Here is a 19698-nt window from a genome sequence, read left to right as displayed (position 1 = left end):
ATATTACACACACACACACTCACTCTCTTGGTATAAGTGGGGTAATTTCTATACTAAAACAAAAATTTAATGAATAAAAGTTGAAATTGTAAGACTAGTAATTTACTAAGGCCATAAAGAAGCATGAACTGTAAGTCACCTCTGTAAAGCCAGGAACATGGTAACCTTGGGCAAGAAACCAAGGAATGCTTCAGTTAGACACAGAGGGCAAAATACAATGAAAGCTCTTTTCATGGCATACACAAAAATCAATAAATGCTATAACTAGTAGAACATGAAGATAAGGGAATGTGCCAAATAGCAGAAATTGTAAAATAATATAACATTTTAATTAAAGAAATTGGCAGAGAAAAGCATGAAATGCTTTAACCAATGGAATTGTCATTAATGATTTTTAATGTAAGAAAAATCCATAGCGTGAGATGTTTAAACCAATGAAATTATCACCAATGTATTTGAATGGAAAAATAACGTATAAGTATTAGTGCTGTAAAATCTTCCGTTGCGATTTCCGAAGTCCTTTTTGGAAACTCGCCCAATCTTCGAAGATTGAATAAACATCTGTTGCTCCGTTTGTGTGTGTCTCGCAGTATTTCGAATTGCCACGGGAGAAGTGATAGCCGGTGGGGATAAGGGCTGATACCAGTCAACTTGGAGTTCGCCTTTTTGAACTTAACCTTGCGGACAGTCTCCCTTGATACAAGGGTTAAAGGACAGTCCGCGGTTGGCAGAGTTCGGAGGCAGGACCCGGTTGTTCTGAATCAGATCCCTAGAGTTAGAATAGTTAGCCAAGTGTCAGGAACTATTCTCCGGAGATTCAGAAAGCCTAGACAGAATTCACTTATAACATATGCAAATTACCCTCAAACATTCTTTCGTTATTCGCTTCGACTATTTCCCCGTCCACATCCTCACCAGTGAATAATCAGTGATTATAGTTAGCGGTTGGGAACAGTGCTTAATAATTAGAGAGCAGGGCCAGTCTTGTTAAGAGATTATACACCATTTTGTGGCAAGTCAACAGCACAAAGTTTTTTTTTAAATGATGCCAATGTTATGAAGGAGTCCGTTTTTGTTTTTAAATAAAAGAATAGCTGTTTTTCTAAGTAATCTGCGCCGGGAGATTAGTTGTTACCTGCCGTTACTCACCGCCTCGCGCCCAATTGTAAACCGTTGGACCCGCGCAAACACCGCGTGCCTCCCGCCCAACGCATGCGCTCTCCGTCACCCGACAGCACGCGTCCGCTGCCTCCCCCAACGCATGCGCTCTCCGTCACCCGACAGCACGCGTCTGCTGCCTCCCGCCACCCCTCCCAACGCATGCGCACCCCGTCACCCGACAGCGCGCGTCCGCTGCCTCCCCTCCCAACGCATGCGCACTTCGTCGCGCGTCCGCTACCTCCCTTCACTAAAGCTGAGCCGAACGCGCATGCGCCATCTCCCAACACAGGCGAAACAGTTGAGGTCAAACATACTTTATAATGTTTGCTTGCTTACTCTTTCGTGTCCTGACCAATATTTGAAAAAAAATTTCGATCCCTTGAAATATATGAAAAAGAGATATGTATGTAATTTTGAAATATTATTCTCAGACTACTAAATCACGGGACGGTGGCACGTGACCAGTTTTTCCGGAAGCAGTTGGCTTGTCCTGTGACTGGAGCTAACTGGTGTTTTGCAGCACAGGTACATTTTAAAGTTTAATAGTCACAGTAGTTCTGGAGGAAATTGGAAAAACAATCAGCTTGGTCAAAGTAGGTATTTGTGGTAGGGAGTGAGGGGATGTCATAACGACTTCTTAACTGTATGTATATCTTGCAATTCGAAATAATCGTGATCAATCACTGTGCTGCCCGCAGTCGGTATGTTGGTCAGCGTATTATGTTCACGTAATTTGTCATAGTATTATTTTATTAATGATGTTTTAGCGATTGGGAGACGTTTTGGATTGAGGATCAAGGAAACCCCATTCAGAATTGATCGAAGTTGTTGGATCATAACGCGAAGTCATTTGAAATCAGGATCAAATTAGATGTCATCCAAGGAACAGGAAATTCGACGTTTCCTGTTCGTCGAATTTCCTGTTCCTTGGATGCTGCCTAACCTACTGTGCTTTAACCAGCAACACATTTTCAGCTCTGATCTCCAGCATCTGCAGACCTCACTTTTTAATCAAATTAGATGTATCAGGTGATCTTTCTTTTTTTAAAATGCAGATGCTGAAAATCAGACACAACTTGCACTTCGATAGATCCTTTAAACTAGTCAAAATATTCCCAGATCCTTTGAAATAATGAAGACAAACAAAATTAGACATTCTTTCATATGTTCAGTGCAAAATCGTTGTATTTTGATTAGATTCCCGACTTGTTTTTATCCAATATGAAAACAGGCCCTCCTGCCCAACAAGTTCGTACCAACCTTTCGAAGAGTAACCCACTCAGACCCATTTCCCCCACCCTATATTCACGGCTGACACTATGGGCAATTTAGGAGAAAGTGAGGACTGCAGATGCTGGAGATCAGAGCTGAAAGCACTATGGGCAATTTAGCATAGCCAATTCACCTGACCAGCGTATCTTTTGGATTGTGGGAGGACCCAGACCACGCAGATATGGGGAGAATGTGCAAACTCCACACAGACAGTTGTCCAAGGCTGGAATCGAACCTGGGTCCCTGGTGCTGTGAGGCAGCAGTGATAATCACTGCTCCGGCAATTATTGTGATTTGTATCTGCCGCTTCCGGTTGTCAGTTCCAGCTGTCCGCTGCAGTGGCCGGTATATTGGGTCCAGGTCAATGTGCTTATTGATTGAATTAGTGGATTCATGTTGAAATCATGTTGCCTGACTGGGACAACACTACTATTATAGCACAAGCCAAACAGAGAACAGCCAGCGAATTTCTAGAGGCATGGCATTCATCCACTGATTCAATCAATAAGCACGTTGACCTGGACCCAATATACCGGCCCTGCAGCGGACAGCTGGAACTGACAACCGGAAGCGGCAGATACAAATCAGTATAAATGCCAGAGGAAACATCACACAAGTGCTTCACTGGAGGCTGCCAAGCACTGAGAATGTCACCTAGACAGGGGATGAAACGTCTGCAACACAAATTCCCAGCTCGGCGAACAGAACCACAACAATGAGCCCTACTATTTCTGGACAAGTCATAAAAGGTTTTCTTTCCGGACCCAGGATGATAGAAAGATAGAAAGCAAAGACCAGGTTTTGGTACTTAATAAATCACTTTTTTTTAAATAGATCCATAGACTCTAGCTATGGGTAAATGATTTTACTAAATTCAGTACATTAGCTTTGAATAAAATTAAAAATGATAGAGAGTCCAACTTTTTCTTCTGTGCTGCTACAGCACGCCACTGCCAGAGACTACTCCAGGCTTCCTAGTCTGGGCCATTCCATTGCCAGAGTCCTGTTCTGGGCTCTGCCAGTCTGTGCCATTTTGCTGCCAGGGGCATAGTCCACACGGAAGCTCGACTCCCACATCATGATTCACAGTCTGACCAACCGTCTCTGCAGCTTTTCTGCCTCTGAAGACTCCTCCACTGCTCCTGAGCCCATCAGGTAGGTTTCAAGAAAGAAAAAGAAAAATACAGATGAAGAAGACAAGTCAGGGCAGAGGAGCCTCAATGCCAACTCCAGTGCTGCAATTTTGCTTCAAATTTGGGTTGGTTCTTACTTGGTCTGAAAGTTTTTCTTTTGATTGTCCTTTACCTGAATGTTTCAGCTGGTTTGCAAGGGCAGAGGTCTCTGACTCCTCCGATTCAAAGTCTTAACTTGCAACATCTGCTGAAGGAAAGATATGCAGGTTTTCTTTAGATTTAACGTGGCTTACTGCAGAGTGGAGAAAGTTTTTTTTTATTGCTGCAGACCTGTTTTTGTCTTCTGGTGTAAGTAGCTTCTCTCAATCTGGCTCATAGTCCAAACTGATCAGTTACAAGACAACCAATCAGAGAACACCTCTGGGACACTCGGACCAACTAACCCAACCGCCCTGTGGCTCAACACTTCAACTCCCCTCCCTCCACCAAGGATGCAGGTCCTTGGACTCCTCCATCGCCGGACCATAACAACACGACGGCTGGAGGAAGAGCGCCTCATCTTCCGCCTAGGAACCCTCCAACCACAAGGGATGAACTCAGATTTCTCCAATTTCCTCATTTCCCCTCCCCCCACCTCGAACTCAGCACCACCTTCCTAACCTGCAATCTTCTTCCTGACCTCTCTGGCCTATCACCCTCACCTTAACCTCCTTTCACCTATGCTTTTCCAACGCTCCTCCCCCAAGTCCCTCCTCCCTACCTTTTACCTTAGCCTGCTTGGCACACTTTCCTCATTCCTGAAGAAGGGCTTATGCCCAAAACATCGATTCTCCTGCTCCTTGGATGCTGCCTGATCTGCTGCGCTTTTCCAGCAACACATTTTCAGCTCCAATCATAGATGTTGGCAGGCAAACAATAATTGATCATTTGACCACATCAATCAGCCTCACTTGTGAACAGTATCTTGACCCCAGTTCATCTGCATATTGCTGAAACCCACAAACTGATTCACATAAGGTATCAATTATTTGCTCTCAAAACATGTAGCCATGGAAATTCCTAGTTTTCAATGTAGTTCTTTCTCACTCCATTCTACAGTTTTAAAAAGCATAAATATAGAAAGACAGTGGTCTTAATAGAATTTAAATATCTGAGGGAAGCCTCAAGATATTCATGTTGATTCCCTGTCATTTCACTAAGAGGATGAGGTGACCACCTAAACTGCTGTGATAGTTGCAGAAAGCAGCTTTATTAATGATAAGCTGGTAAGTTAACTGAGACAGTTTTTTTTAAAAATCTGAAATTTACTGGATGTTAACACTTCAATGTCCTCGATATAATATCTTGTGCATAGAATCTTAGAGTACGAGAGTTAGAAATGTCTTATCGTGTATTTGCAAGTAATGCGATCCAGTTTTGAAGGGGTAGCATGTGAGAGATTTTACTCCTGTTTTAATGCCAAGCTAATCTTCCAAAAATGCTGCAAGATGTTATGATATGCTAAAACTTAATAAAAGCCAAACTACTTTTATGGAACAAACTTGTGAATCTTGTCCACAATTCAAAACAAAGATTATTGATACAACAAAGGTGAATATCATGGATTTATTGGCAGTCCCTTAATCCATATACAGCACCAACTGCAACCCAAAGTTCTTCATAATCCAAAGTATCCAAAAATACTTCCCAAAGTAGAGTGCAGTTCTGCTTTCCTCATTCCGATTTGATCCTTCAGTTGACACCAAACACAGTTTAATGCCATTAGAGGTAATGGTTACAGTTATCATCAAAGAGAATACCTCCTGAACCTCATTAGCTCAATTTGTTAGTTCTGATGGTGTGAATTCATCAGTTATTGAGGGCCAGCTGAAATTAACGTCCTACTATACAGTGTGCTTAGCTATGATTTTTAGAGAAACTAAAGCTGTGTATTTATTTTACCATCCATTAATGTTAAGTGTAGTTGTTAAATTCCTCCTTTTAGCTTGCATCTCGCAGCTTCTCAACATCTTTGCACTGCTCTGTACTCCTCAAAATCTGGACCTTGAGGACATTTTCCCCAATCAACTGAGCTGAAGGCATGAAAGTTTTTTTTCACTGGACTAATAATTCACAGACCCAAATTCGTGCTCTCGTGACATGCTCATAGAATGGAATCACATCATGACTGATTCCATTGACTTAATAAATATGGAACAATTGAAAAGACCAGTACAATGGAAATCATTGTTAATTGTCATAAAAACAAGCATAGTTTCACTGATTTCCTTCACCGAAGGAAAATTTGCCATCCTAACTTGGTTTGTCTACGTATCACTTTCGACTTGAAGCAGTATGGTTAACTCTTAACTGCCCTCTGAAATGACATAACAAGCCACTCAGTTCAAAGTCTACTAGGTATGGGGTAGAAGCACTGACCCTGCTGATGATGCTCAGATCCCATGAAAGAAAGATGGGGGAGAACAAAACAGCTAGCACATCCCTAGCAAGCTGAGCTCAGAGGCTGATTTCCCATTAGCCCAATGTACTGCAGGAATCTGGATTTTGTTTTTTGTTACTTCCCAATCCCTCAAAGAAATTTGGGCATAAATGTGATGAGGAATTGAAATGACCTTTTACATTTATGGGTGCCAACAGTAATTTCTATTTATTTTAATTAATTGTCAAAATTTGTAAAACCAATTGAATACTATTTTGTAGCCAAGACCTTTTAACTAGCACTGAGAGTTGTCTTGGAAATAACACACAAATAAATAATCGGTATGTTTCCTTTCAGTTATAGTGTACCACACTGTCCTAGCTACTATTCTGAGGAAGGGTCACTGGACTCTGTGTTAACTTTGCCTCCTCACTGATGCTGCCAGACCTTCTGAGTTTCTTCAGTAATTTCTTTTTTAGTTCAGTATAGGTATCTGTCAACCGATTTCATGTTCTCTAATTATTCAAGAAGAAATAAATGGCCTTGAACTATGAAGTCACAGATTTGTACAGTGATTCTCATGTTATAAAATATTTTTGTTTCTTTAGATTAAAATGGCCACTTCTGATTACGTTTTGCTCCATACTGGACAGAAGATGCCTCTCATTGGGTTGGGGACATGGAAAAGCGCACCTGGTGAGGTAACCTGAATACATTGGCACAGATAAAAACTTGATTGCTTTCTTTTGTGGTACCAGTTGTTTTTTGGTTTTCCTATTGAATTGATGGCTTGAATTTGGTCATGTAGTTTTTCCATTCTGACGGTGTACTGTAATCCTATTTTTCTCCATTTGCTACCATTGACTTCTCTCCCAGTGGTATTCATTGAACCATCCACTCATCAAACCAAGTTGATTAATGCGAATTTGAGAGGAGTGTTGATGTATTCATAAATTAATATATTAAAGGTTGAGACTGACCTTAAGCTCATCTGGAATCTAGGTAAGCAAGTTGCCAGCGAGGCTAAAATGATATCAAATGGATTTTGTTTTTAACCTCCTGCCATGGTTAGGGTGTTTTAGTGATGCACTTACTTTTGCACACAATTTCTTCCCTATCTTATTCTGCTTTCTTATAAACAAGTTTCATGTTTCCATTGACGAGAAACTGTCACTCAGTGGTTTTTATGCTGCAAGATCTTGTAACTTACAGATTCTCAATCATAGTTCACAAGTAACTTCTGCACATTACTTGACTACAAATTATTTTGAATGCTAGAAATAACAATGTTGCCTTCAAGTTGTTTTAGGCTCCAAAAGTTGATTTACTTTGTATGTTTTTAATATTTTAATAAATTAGTCACATAACAACAGTTGCAAAAATTGCACTGGACTGGACTTAATTTCTGGTCTTTTCAAGCTGTATGGCATGTATTGAATGTTGTGTTCTCCATCATCTTTATTCTCTCCTCTTCCACAGTGCTGAACAAAGAGACCTTGGAATGTAGGTTCATATCTCCTTGAAAGTGGAGTCGCAGGTAGATAGGATAGTGAAGAAGGCGTTTGGTATGCTTTCCTTTATTGGTCAGAGTATTGAGTACAGGAGTTGGAAGGTCATGTTGCGGCTGTACAGGACATTGGTTAGGCCACTGTTGGAATATTGCGTGCAATTCTGGTCTCCTTATCTGAAAGATGTTGTGAAACTTGAAAGAGTTCAGAAGAGGTTTACAAGGATGTTGCCAGGATTGAAGGATCTAAGCTATAGGGAGAGGCTGAACAGGATGGGGCTGTTTTCTCCGGACCGTCGGAGGCTGAGGGGTGACCTTTATAGAGGTTTACAAAATTGAGAGGCATGGATAGGGTAAATAGGCAAACTCTTTTCCCTGGGGTGGGGGAGTCCAGAACTAGAGGACATAGGTTTAGGGTGAGAGGGGAAAGATATAAGAGACCTAAGGGGCAACTTTTTCACAGAGGGTGGTAAGTGTATGGAATGAGCTACCAGAGAAAGTGGTGGAGACTGGTACAATTGCAACATTTACAAGGTATTTGGATGGGTATATGAATAGGAAGGGTTTGGAGGGATATGGGCCGTGTGCTGGTAGGTGGGACTAGATTGGGTTGGGATATCTGGTCGGCATGGACAGGTTGGACTGAAAGGTCTGTTTCCATGCTGTACATCCCTATAACTCTCTAAGTGTCATTTTGTCATTATTTGCATGATACTGATGAATTTAATACAGTCAAAAAGTTCAGATCTTGTATCCTCAGTTGCAACTTAATTAAATTTTGGACACAATTATGACCCAGAACGGCATTGTTATTTTTTAATGGTTTTGGTCATTTTAACCCATTAAATCAGTGGGAATGCTAAGAGCAAAACATTTTCAGTAGCTAAAAAAACACATTGTTCAGTCCATAATAGATTAGCTGTGATCAGTTAACACTGCTTATATTAATTTGAGAATATGGGAGATTCCATAAATATACAACCCTTCAACTCACTTGTGAATTTTCTTAGCTGCCAAGAGATTTCCAGTAACAAAATTCTAGCCTGCTATCCTTCAGTTAACATGTCTTTCACCTAATGCACAATTTCAACTTGACTTCCCCAGATAAGCTGTTTCAGTACAGCTACAATACTGGCATCCAGCCAGCAGTGTGAAAAAAACACTGCTGAAGTATTCCTATCAACAGCAAGCAGGACAAATGTTATTTGATCAGTCTCCTGATCATCAGCACACTGTCAGATGATGAGCAGCACACTGCTGATGAGCACCACTACTAGTTACTGATGTTTGGTTTCTGCTACACAGAGGCCATTCAATGTCTGACCAAGTTGCAGCTTGGTCTAAAAGTGGACAAAAATGCTGAACTAAAGTAAAAATGATGACCAGGCTATATTTGACCAAGTGTGGCAACAAGGAAGCACTCTGATAAAATAAAAGTCAACAGGATTTGGGGGGAACACTGAATTGGTTTGACTTCTACCCAATATCAAGGAAGATAGTTGTGCTTGATGGACTAAGGAACTCTTCAGTTGTGCCATCATCCCATCTATCTGCAGCTGCTTCGTTGATGACCTTTCTTCCATCATAACACGAGAATTGGGGATGTTTGATGTTTGGCACTAAAAACTGGATTCACAACAGCTCAGCCATTGAAGCAATTTTTTCATTTGCAAAAATACCTGGACAGCATGCAGGCGTGTTCCCGAATGGCAAGTAACAGTCATACTGCACATTACAGACAATGCACATCTCCAGCAAGAAGAATCTAGCCAGCACTGTCCTTGGTATTCTAAACATTTATACTGAATCTGTCAGTATCTTGATGGCTGCCATTGACCAGATGCTGAACCTAACTAGTCTTTTAAATACTATAGTTACAGAGCAGATCAAAGACTAGAAATTCTGGTGAGTAATCTCCTCTTGACTCTCTAGTGCCAAGTCACCATCCAGAAGGTTAAATCGAGCATGTGATAGAATACTCTTTACTTGCCTGGATGGGTGTAGTTCCAACAATGCCAGAGAAACTCTGTCATCTCGGGAAAAAAAATACCCCATCCACACCCTCTGAATCCACAACCATTATCGTCTAGAAGGTGAGGATAGTAGGTGCATGGGAATACTGACACCTAGACATTCCCATTTTCAAGCTACGGACCGTCCTAATTTATAAGTGTATTCTAGTGCCCTTGCAAACACTGGATTCCACATCTAGGCATTTTAAACAATGAAAGTATGCCTGAGCATAGTGCTTCAGTCTATTTCTAGACTTTCATTATCTACTTCAAACTGCTTCTCATCTTTGTACAAAAAGAGACAGGTTTAACTTATGGGATTATGATTCTTTGTACTGCCCAGGTCAGAAACAGAACTTGGATAAAAACTGTTTTTGATGAATTATAATATTTTTAAAAACCAGTACAATCAGCTGATTTAACAATTCCTTCCACATGAAATCAACAGGTCCCTAAAACACTTCAATGCATATTTATTATTTAAGCTTTCAATCATTTTACAAATACTTAAATTTGATTTATGTACAACTGACAGACTTTTTGTCCATATTTGCCAAATGAAATACTAAGAAGTTTGAAGCTGAAGCAAATTCCGTTTTTCATTTAACTTCTGTACTGTAGGATCTCTTGTGTTTTCACAAGCTGATAAAATGACCACTTAGTGTTCGTGCATCATTCTCCTAAATGTATTAGAAATCATAGTGAGCAGGCGTTGCGAAGAACAGACTTTCTCTTTCCTTATAGTGCAAAGGAATGATGGGAGCTTGAAATACTACCTTCCCACCATATTTTCAGTAAAGTTTGATTATATACTGAGAAATACTGGGACTGCTGAAGAGTTTTTCATGGGGGGCGGGGGGGGAGAACACCTATGACAGCAATTGCATGACACTGTAATCTTTTGCAATAAATTGTGCCTTATGGTCCTGCTCCACAACTACCCGATGAAGGAGCAGCACTCTGAAAGCAAGTGCTTCCAAATAAACCTATTGGATTATAACCACATCATGGCTGCCATCTGTATGTGTAGGAAGTGTTGCAGTGTCCATAAATGCAACACTTTCTTATTACAAAACATAACATGAGTAAAAATATTGAGCTTTTCATGCCCAATTTACAGAGATTTGAATCTATTTTAAAATAAAGTTGTATGGCTCTGAAGCAGACCCTACATCAAAACTGCAAATGTAACTAAAAGCAAAGCTTAAAGTCTAAAGAGAAGAGAAACTAAACTATTGGTACCCAAAGATAATTGGGAACAAACTGAAGTTGAATGAAATAAAAGGATAGCTGTGCAGTAGTAATTGTTGTGTCCATTGGGACAAACAGACAAGTGAAAGAAGACACAAAAAGTGGGAGTGGATAGTTCCATAAACTGAATAAGCAAAGGGAATATGTGTTACTGCTGTTTCTGTCACATGAAGCTAAGTGGTAAATCTGCCCCATCCAAGGAATGAGGAAGGTGTGCCAAGCAAGCTAAGATAAAAGGTAGGGAGGAGGGATTTGGAGGAGGGGCGTTGGGAATGCAATAGGTGGAAGGAGGTTAAAGTGAGGGTGATAGGCCGGAGAGGGGGTGGGGATGGAGAGGTCGGGAAGAAGATTGCAGGTCAAGAAGGCGGTGCTGAGTCCTTTTTCCTCTGCTACATCGATGACTGTATCGGTGCTACCTTTGCTCCCACTAGGAGGTTGAACAGTTCATCCACTTTACTAACATCTTCCACCCCGACCTCAAATTTAACTGGACCGTCTCAGACTCCTCCCTCCCCTTCCTAGACCTCTCCATTTCTATCTCAGGCGACCGACTCAACACGGGCATTTACTATAAACTGACCGACTCCCACAGCTACCTAGATTATACCACCTCCCACCCTGCCCCCTGTAAAAACGCCATCCCACATTCCCAATTCCTTCACCTCTGCCGCATCTGCACCCAGGAGGACCAACACCAATACCGAACAGCCCAGATGGCCTCCTTCTTCAAAGATAGCAATTTCCCCTCCGACATGGTTGACCATGCTCTCCACCGCATTCCCTCCACTTCCTGCTCCTCCGTCCTTGAACCCTGCCCCTCCAATTGCCACCAGGACAGAACCCCACTGGTCCTCACCTACCATCCCACCAACCTCCAGATACATCGTATCATCCTTCGTCATTTCTGCCACCTCCAAACAGATCCCACCACCAAGGATATATTTCCCTTCCCTCCCCTCCCCTATCAGCATTCCAGAAAGACCACTCCCTCCACGACTCCCTCATCAGGTCCACACCCCCCACCAACCCAACCTCCACCCCCGGCACCTTCCTCTGCAACCCCAAGAAATGCAAAACTTGCGCCCACACCTCCCCCCTCACTTCCCTTCAAGGCCCCAAGGGATCCTTCCATATCCGTCACAAATTCACCTGCACCTCCACCTCCACACACATCATTTACTGCATCTGCTGCACTCAATGTGGCCTCCTCTACATTAAGGGAGACAGGCCGCCTACTTGCGGAATGTTTCAGAGAACACCTCTGGGACACCCACACCAACCAACCCAACCGACCTGTGGCTGAACACTTTAACTCCCCCTACCACTCCGCCAAGGACATGCAGGTCCTTGGCCGCCTCCATCGCCAGACCATGGCAATACGATGCCTGGAGGAAGAGCGCCTTATCTTCCGTCTAGGAACCCTCCAACCACAAGGGATGAATGCAAATTTCTCCAGCTTCCTCATTTCCCCCCACCCCCCCACCTTATCTCAGTCCCAACCCTCAGACTCAGCACTGCCTTCTTGACCTGTGATCTTCTTCCCGACCTCTCTGCCCCCACTCCCTCTCCAGCCTATCGCTCTCACCTTAACTTCCTTCCACCTATTACATTCCCAACACTCCTCCCCCAAATCCCTCCTCCCCACCTTTTATCTTAGCCTGCTTGGCACACCTTCCTAATTCTAGAAGAAGGGCTTATGCCCGAAACGTCAATTCTCCTGTTCCTTGGATTCTGCCTGACCTGCTGCGCTTTTCCAGCAACACATTTTTCAGCTCTGATCTCCAGCATCTGCAGTCCTCACCTGCCCCATCCAAGCCAAGTTGAGTAAGTTCTGCACACATGCCAGTTGTGGTGATGACTCTGCCTTTTAGAACTCTGCTTGTGCACTGTTGTTGCCTTCCTAGGAGAGAAGCTCAAATTGCCTGAGGAAGATGAAGTTTAAAGGACTGATTGATTCACTGGGATCACTAAAATCTGAATGGACTACTAACTCAATGTGTCATTTAATTTGTAGTTCATAATTTACATTTAACCCGTGTTTTAGTAATTCATGTTTAACTCATTGTTTCTGTATTGTAAGAGCACAGGATTGACTGCATTTGGTGTTTGCTTTGACTTTTATCATAAAAATTTTGATTTATGATTAGCTGAGACTTCAGTTTTCACTTTTTGGAAAGAAAATATGTTGCTCATCTTTAACATTGTAACAACGCAACTACAACGTAAACTTTTCTCTGAAAGCCTAGAATTTATAGTATTGCACTAGGTTTATTTAGAACACGAAGGGTCAAGATTCTGTTACTTAAATTCTAGGAGCAGTAATAGGCCAGCTGGCTCTGCCATTCAATATGACTATGGCTGGTCCTCTATCTCAATACAATGTTCTCACTTTGTTTTTCTCCCTGTACCTCTCGATTCCTTTAATATTAACAAAATTTATCTCCTTGAATATATTCAGTGACCAGGCCTCCACAGCCTTTTGTGGTAGAGAATTCCACGTTCATTACTTTTTATTTGAAGAAATACTTCATCATCTGGTCCTAAAAGATTTGACTTGTCCTGAGACAACCCTGGTTCTAGACTCCCAACCACAAAAAATGCTCCCTCTGGATCTACAGGTTTTGTGCCCTTTTTATTTAAAAAAAAATTTTTAAAAATCTGCTTTTCTATTCTCGAGTGGATAATCTTTCACTTCATTTCTCCATGGTATACTCCACTTTCCATCTTGTTGTCCCTCGCTTGTTTTTCATGCCTTTGCAACCTTGTGTGTCCTCACATTTTTGCATTCCTACCTAACTTTGAATCATCAACAAACATTAATATGTTACATAGATCCCTCCTTTTAACTACTGCACAAAGTGTCTGATTCCTCTTTATGGCACTGGATGCTAAAAACATGTTTCAAATAACAATTCAACCTTGATTTATTCATGCTGGCAGGGACCTTGGAACTGTACATTGGAATGCATGATCTTGTTTGCTGTTCTTGTTCAGGTGAAAGCAGCTGTCTGGAATGCTGTAAAGACAGGCTATCGTCACATAGACTGTGCTGCAGTGTACAACAATGAAGCTGAAATTGGAGAGTTTTTTAAAGAGAATGTCGGTACTGATAAGGTATGATTAAAGATCCGTTGATGAACCCAGATAGTAGAATTAATGAATCCAGATTTGGATTTATTTTTGACGGAGAATCACAAACCCTGGGTGGGAGGTGTGCAACAAACAACTTGGATTACAAGCTGATTAGTTCATGCAGCATTGCTAACTATGGAACAGAGACTCAGGTGAAGAATTCCTTTGTTTGGCTGTGAAGCCCTTGATATACACATGCCAATTTTTTTCTTGTCCTAGTCCAGTGGGTTTGGCCAAATAAATTCAAATCAAGGCCTGATTGTTACCAGTGAAAGGGGCCAGCATAGGTGTGAAAAATGGCACTCCCTGTACTCTAAGTACCACCCCCCTACCTTCCAAGCTCACTCTCAACAGAAGACTGTAGGAGGAGTAGAACATTCAGCCCATCAAGTCTGTTCTACCATTCAATGAAGTCATAGCAGATCTGATAATCCTAAATTCTAATTTCCTATACTATCTCTATAACCCTTGATTTCCATACTGACTTAGTCTATCTATCTCAGCCATGAATATAGTTAATTATCTAACTCTCACAGCTGTCTGTGATAAAGAACTCCAGAGATTGAATGCCCTCAGGGAAAAAAAAAATCCTCGTTACGTCTTGCCTCACTAGGTTATGTTCTTCTGTCCTAGACTTCCCACAAAGGAAAACAAGTTCTTTGCACCTACCCTGTAAAGCCAAAAAAAAAATTGTTTTGATGAGGTCTCTTGTCATTCTTCTAAACTCCAATGAGTGCATGTCCAACCTACTCCAGTTCCTCAAAGAAAATCTCTACCTGGAATAAACCTCAAGAACCTTTTCTGGACTGCCCCCAATGGTAGTATATCTCCCTTTGATAAGAGGACCAAAACTATTTACAGTATTCCAGCTGTAATCTTGATGAGTGCCTTCTATAGTTTTAGTAAAATTTCCCTACTTTGACATTCCATTCATTTTGAAATAAAAATGAAAACAAGTTCATTTGCATGGATGAATTTATGGGACAAATAAGAGCTAAATGGTTTCCATCTATTTGCTCTAAAAAGCATGTTTACAAAGGGACCAATGCTAGCTAATAACTATCCCAAGATACGCCACAGTTTGAAAAGACAAGCAGCCTGACAAAGGAGAATGGGTTGCACTGATGATAAGATGTCACTTGTGATAAACAGTCATGGCTAAAAAATGAGTAGTAGAATTGATGTGGGTGAAAATTAGCAATGCCAAGGTTCAGAAAAAGGTGGTGGGAGAAGTTTATGGGTCCCTGATGGTAGTTAGATTACTGACCAGAGTATTACACAAGAAATTAGTGTATAACAGACTCCAGTGCAATAGTTAAGGAGAGCTTTAATCTTTGCGTGGACTAGACCAATCAAATTGACAAAGTTAGTGTGGAAAATGAGTTTGTGGAATACTTTCGTAGTTGTTTCCTGGAGCAACTGGAGACAAAGCAACTGGAGACAAAGCAACTTTATATCTAATGCTATGTATACAGGAAGGGTAAATTTAGTAGTGTCATAGCAAAACATCTGACAGTGATGATAATGCAATTTGAAATCAAGGATATATTTCCATCCCACCCCATTTGCTTTCCAGAAAGACTGTTCCCTCCACAACTACTTGGTCAGGTCCATGCCCCCTAACAAGCCACCCTCCCCTCCTGGCACCTTCCCCAGCCACCGCAGGAATTGCAAAACCTGCGCCCACACCTCCTGCCTTTACCTGCGAACTTCTGATCCCAATCAATTTTTGAATTAACAACTCACCTTTTTCTTTAAAAAAAAACCTTGCTAATCCCATTCTATCATGCATTGACAGGCTTTTCATATTACATCTGAGTTTGCTGGTCACAACACTACAAATGAATCAAGAAGTGAAATGTTTTGAATGAAGATATAGATGACTCCATGTTACAGAATCATGAAATTTATTATATGCTCAATGAGCCTGTTGATTGTTCAGGAGGCAGTTGAACAATGTGCAAAGTGTCATTCTCTCAATTTTGCCCATAATTCTGCTAATTCTTCCTTTTTCAAATAGCAATATGATTTGTGAATGCTTTTTGATTGAACTGTCAACCCCACACTGTAAGGCATTTTAGACCTTAACCACTTTGTGTGAGGTACAGCTTTTCTTCTTGTACTGTTTTTGCACCTTTTTCTAATTCTTATAAACATGCTTCTTTCTCAAGCATTTCATAAACAGGAACCTTTTGCTCCCTCTCTACTTTATCCAGACCCCTCAGAATTTTGAGTAGCTGTACCAAATCTCATCTGTGTTCTCTGTGGAACACTGTCCTAATTTCTCTAATGTATCTTAAAAAATTAGTTGCAGGAATGAAAATGTTATCCTTGTGAATATTTTCTGCACCTCCTAACATCTACACCACCTCCTTAAAGTGTGGCACATCAAACTGGACACAATTCTCTGGCTGAAACTGAACTAGTCTTGTTCAAGTTGAAATTTAGAGAAAATCCTTTTGTTCAAAATGATGAACATGTATCAAGATATGTAAAGTTGAACTTCCGGGCCTTAGAGAAATTTCATTTTTCTATGCACATTTTGTTTGTAGATGATAAGACGTGAAGAACTTTTTGTGACCTCCAAGTTGTGGAACACTAAACATCATCCTGAAGATGTGGAAGTTTCCTGCTGCAAATCCTTGGACGACCTGAAGCTCACTTATCTGGATTTGTACCTGATTCACTGGCCTCATGCTTTTGAGTAAGACGTGGTTAATGTCTACTATAATCCCATTGGCCTTGGATACTTTGAGAATACTTCCTCCCTCCCAACTTTTTATACAGATTCACTTCTGTTTTCTCCATTTCTTGCCTGTTGGATCAGTTCTCACAATGTCATCTTCCAAACAAATACTTCTAGTGTCAAATTAAAAAGAAACATAATCCTGGAAATACTTTACAATGAGGCAACATTTAAGGATAACAACAGATTTGATGTTTCAGTTTGATAATCTAATAGTTATTTTATTTTCCCCTCCACTGTAGTTACCTGGATCATCAATTCTGTCTGTTCGATTTCCTGCATTTTTTGTGATTGTTCTTTCCCTTCTTTCTTGTTGTCATGATTCATTTCTACTTGTCCTTACCTTCCACCCTTTCGGCTTCCACGTTCAATGAACCATGTTCTGTCATCTCTCGAATGACAACATTACAAAATTCCCCATTTCTTTTTCGGCAATTCAAAAAACGTGCTTTCTCATATCTTAGCCCATGCTTTAGTCACTTCCAATATCCCCTGTCCTTACCACGGTGTGTTCAAATGCAAGTGCTGGAGCTTCGATATCTGTTCTTTTAGCTTCTCCCTTCCCAACATAAAAGACTTTAAATCCTCTTCCAGGTGAAATTGCAACTTTATCATCCTGTGTTCATTACAATAATGTGGATTCCCTCACATGGGGACCAAAGTTAAATGGGATGATTGTTTGCGGACCACCTCCGTTGAGCTGCAAATCACTTCTCATTTTACTATTCCCCTCCATTTGAACCTCTGTCCTTTTTTAGTCTTTACGCTGTTCTAATGAAGCGCAAGCATCATCCCATTGTTCAATTACACACTTAGATTTGTTTCAACAATTTCATACCTTAACCACTGCTCACATTGCTTTCATACAAAAGTTTTTGGTATTGATTCTGCTATTAGCATTTATGTTTCCTTTAAGATATATCTTTATTTCTTTACTTATCCTGTTAGCCTTGCACCATTATCCCAGTATCATTTACTGTGTGTTGCCTTCCACCCTGTTGTAGGGCCTCCTTTCTGTACTTTCCTCCTCTCCTTCCTATTCCCTGCCTTTGTTCTTGTAAAGAAAATTGTTCAACATTAATTGTTCTCCTCCATGCTCCCCCGTAAAGGTTGAAAGCTTTCTTTTGACTACTTGTGGATGCAGGCCACTGTTTTACGTTGAGTCCTGACTAAATCCTTTTCATAGAACATAGAACAGTACAGCACAGAACAGGCCCTTCAGCCCATGATATTGTGCCGACCATTGATCCACTTGTAAGATAAACCTAATGTACGAACCCTCAAATTTCTGTGACGATATGCATGTCCAGCAGTCTCTCAAATATCCCAAATGACCTTGCTTCCACAACTGCTGCTGGCAACGCATTCCATGCTCTCTCAACTCTCTGCGTAAAGAATCCGTCTCTGACATCCCCTCCATACTTTCGGCCAAACACCTTAAAACTATGACCCCTCGTGTTAACAATTTCTGTCCTGGGAAAAAGTCTCTGGCTATCAACTCTATCTACGCCTCTCATTATCTTGTACACCTCAGTTAGGTCCCCTCTCTTCCTTCCTTTTTCCAATGAAAAAAGTCTGAACTCGGTCAACTCTCTTTGTAAGACAAGCCTTCCATTCCATGCAGCATCCTGGTAAACCTCTTTTGAACCCTCTCCAAAGCATCCACATCTTTTCTATAATAGGGCGACCAGAACTGGACGCAGTATTCCAAGTGTGGTCTAACCAAAGTTTTATAGAGCTGCAACAAGATCTCACTGCTCTTAAACTCAATCCCCCATTAATGAAAGCCAAAACACCATATGCTTTCTTAACAACCCTGTCCACATGGGTGGCAATTTTAAGGGATCTATGTTCCTGCACACCAAGATCCCGCTGTTCCTCCACACTGCCAAGAATCCTGTCTTTAATCCTGTACTCGACTTTCAAGTTCGACCTTCCAAAATGCATCACTTCGCATTTATCCAGGTTGAACTCTATCTGCCACCTCTCAGCCCATCTCTGCATCCTGTCAATGTCACGCTGCAGCCTACAAAGTCCTCTGTCCTGTCAACGACACCTCCAACCTTTGTGTCATCTGAAAACTTGCTAACCCATTCTTCAATCTCCTCATCCAAGTCATTAATAAAAATTACAAAGAGGAGAGGCCCAAGAACAGAGCCCTGTGGAACACCACTCACCACTGACTTCTAGGCAGAATACTTCCCTTCCACTACCATTCTTTTTACAAAAACAGTTACATGATCCATTTACATAGCCCAATTACCAATAAGACTCAACATTTGTCAGCCATACTAAGAGTAACTTGTTCCTTGTACAATATTTGTGTTGCAATTTTACTTGTACAATGTTTTGCTGTTTTCAGACGAGGTGACATTCCTTTTCCAAAGAATCCTGATGGCACAATAAGATATGATTTTATTGATTATAAGGAAACTTGGAAAGCAATGGAGACCCTAGTGAAAAAGGGCTTGGTTAAAGCTATTGGACTCTCAAATTTCAACAGTCAACAGATAGATGACATTATTTCAATAGCTACTATCAAACCTGCAGTATTGCAGGTAAAATATTTTTTGTCTTTTTTAATACTATCAAGCTCAAAACACTGCAAACAAGTCAGTATGTCATTAATATACGTGGTGATAGTGTGATGACAATGAATGATCATTGACTTGATTTAATTTTGTTTTAATCAAGATTTCCATTTTCCATTTGTTTTTCATATAATCTTTCAGTCTTCCAAAAAATGGATATTGTTGTTCGGGGTGTAATGATCTGAAAGAGTTAATGTTTAGGAGTGTCTGAAGCACCGCCCACTATAATGTTCTACGAGCTGAGAGAGAGCATGGCATGATGGGGGTGGTCAGGGAAACAATTTAGGTTCTTGAAGAAGTAAAACCTACCATACAAATGGTGGTGTTCTCCACAGAAATGTCCGTAATAGTAAGTTAACTTGTAGGTATAGATGTAGAAGTCATATAGAACAACTACATAAAACAAAAGTAAAATACTGCAGATGTTAGCAATCGATAAGTAACGAATGTGCTGGAGAAACTCAGCAGGTCTGG

At 41.0% G+C, this 19698-nt stretch overlaps 1 protein-coding gene across 3 annotated transcripts in view; it reads left to right on the top strand.

Moving 5' to 3' along the window:
* The first annotated feature begins 1592 nt into the window (after positions 1-1592).
* Positions 1593-19698, top strand: part of akr1a1b (aldo-keto reductase family 1, member A1b (aldehyde reductase)) — a 34080-nt gene continuing 15974 nt past the window's right edge. Inside the window, exons 1-5 of one of the 3 annotated variants that reach the window (XM_060830486.1) lie at positions 1593-1686; positions 6594-6686; positions 13750-13869; positions 16440-16591; positions 18996-19191. In XM_060830486.1, coding sequence (XP_060686469.1) covers positions 6600-6686; positions 13750-13869; positions 16440-16591; positions 18996-19191 — 555 coding nt within the window. In that variant the 5' untranslated portion in view covers positions 1593-1686; positions 6594-6599. Of the gene's footprint in view, positions 1755-6593; positions 6687-13749; positions 13870-16439; positions 16592-18995; positions 19192-19698 lie in introns of those variants that run through there. The other 2 variants (XM_060830487.1, XM_060830488.1) reach the window with 2 other exon arrangements.

The sequence above is a fragment of the Hemiscyllium ocellatum genome, chromosome 9 (assembly GCF_020745735.1).
Source record: "Hemiscyllium ocellatum isolate sHemOce1 chromosome 9, sHemOce1.pat.X.cur, whole genome shotgun sequence".
NCBI lineage: Eukaryota > Metazoa > Chordata > Chondrichthyes > Orectolobiformes > Hemiscylliidae > Hemiscyllium > Hemiscyllium ocellatum.
Note: the sequence above shows the minus strand (reverse complement) of the source record. Positions and strands in the feature narration are given on the sequence as shown.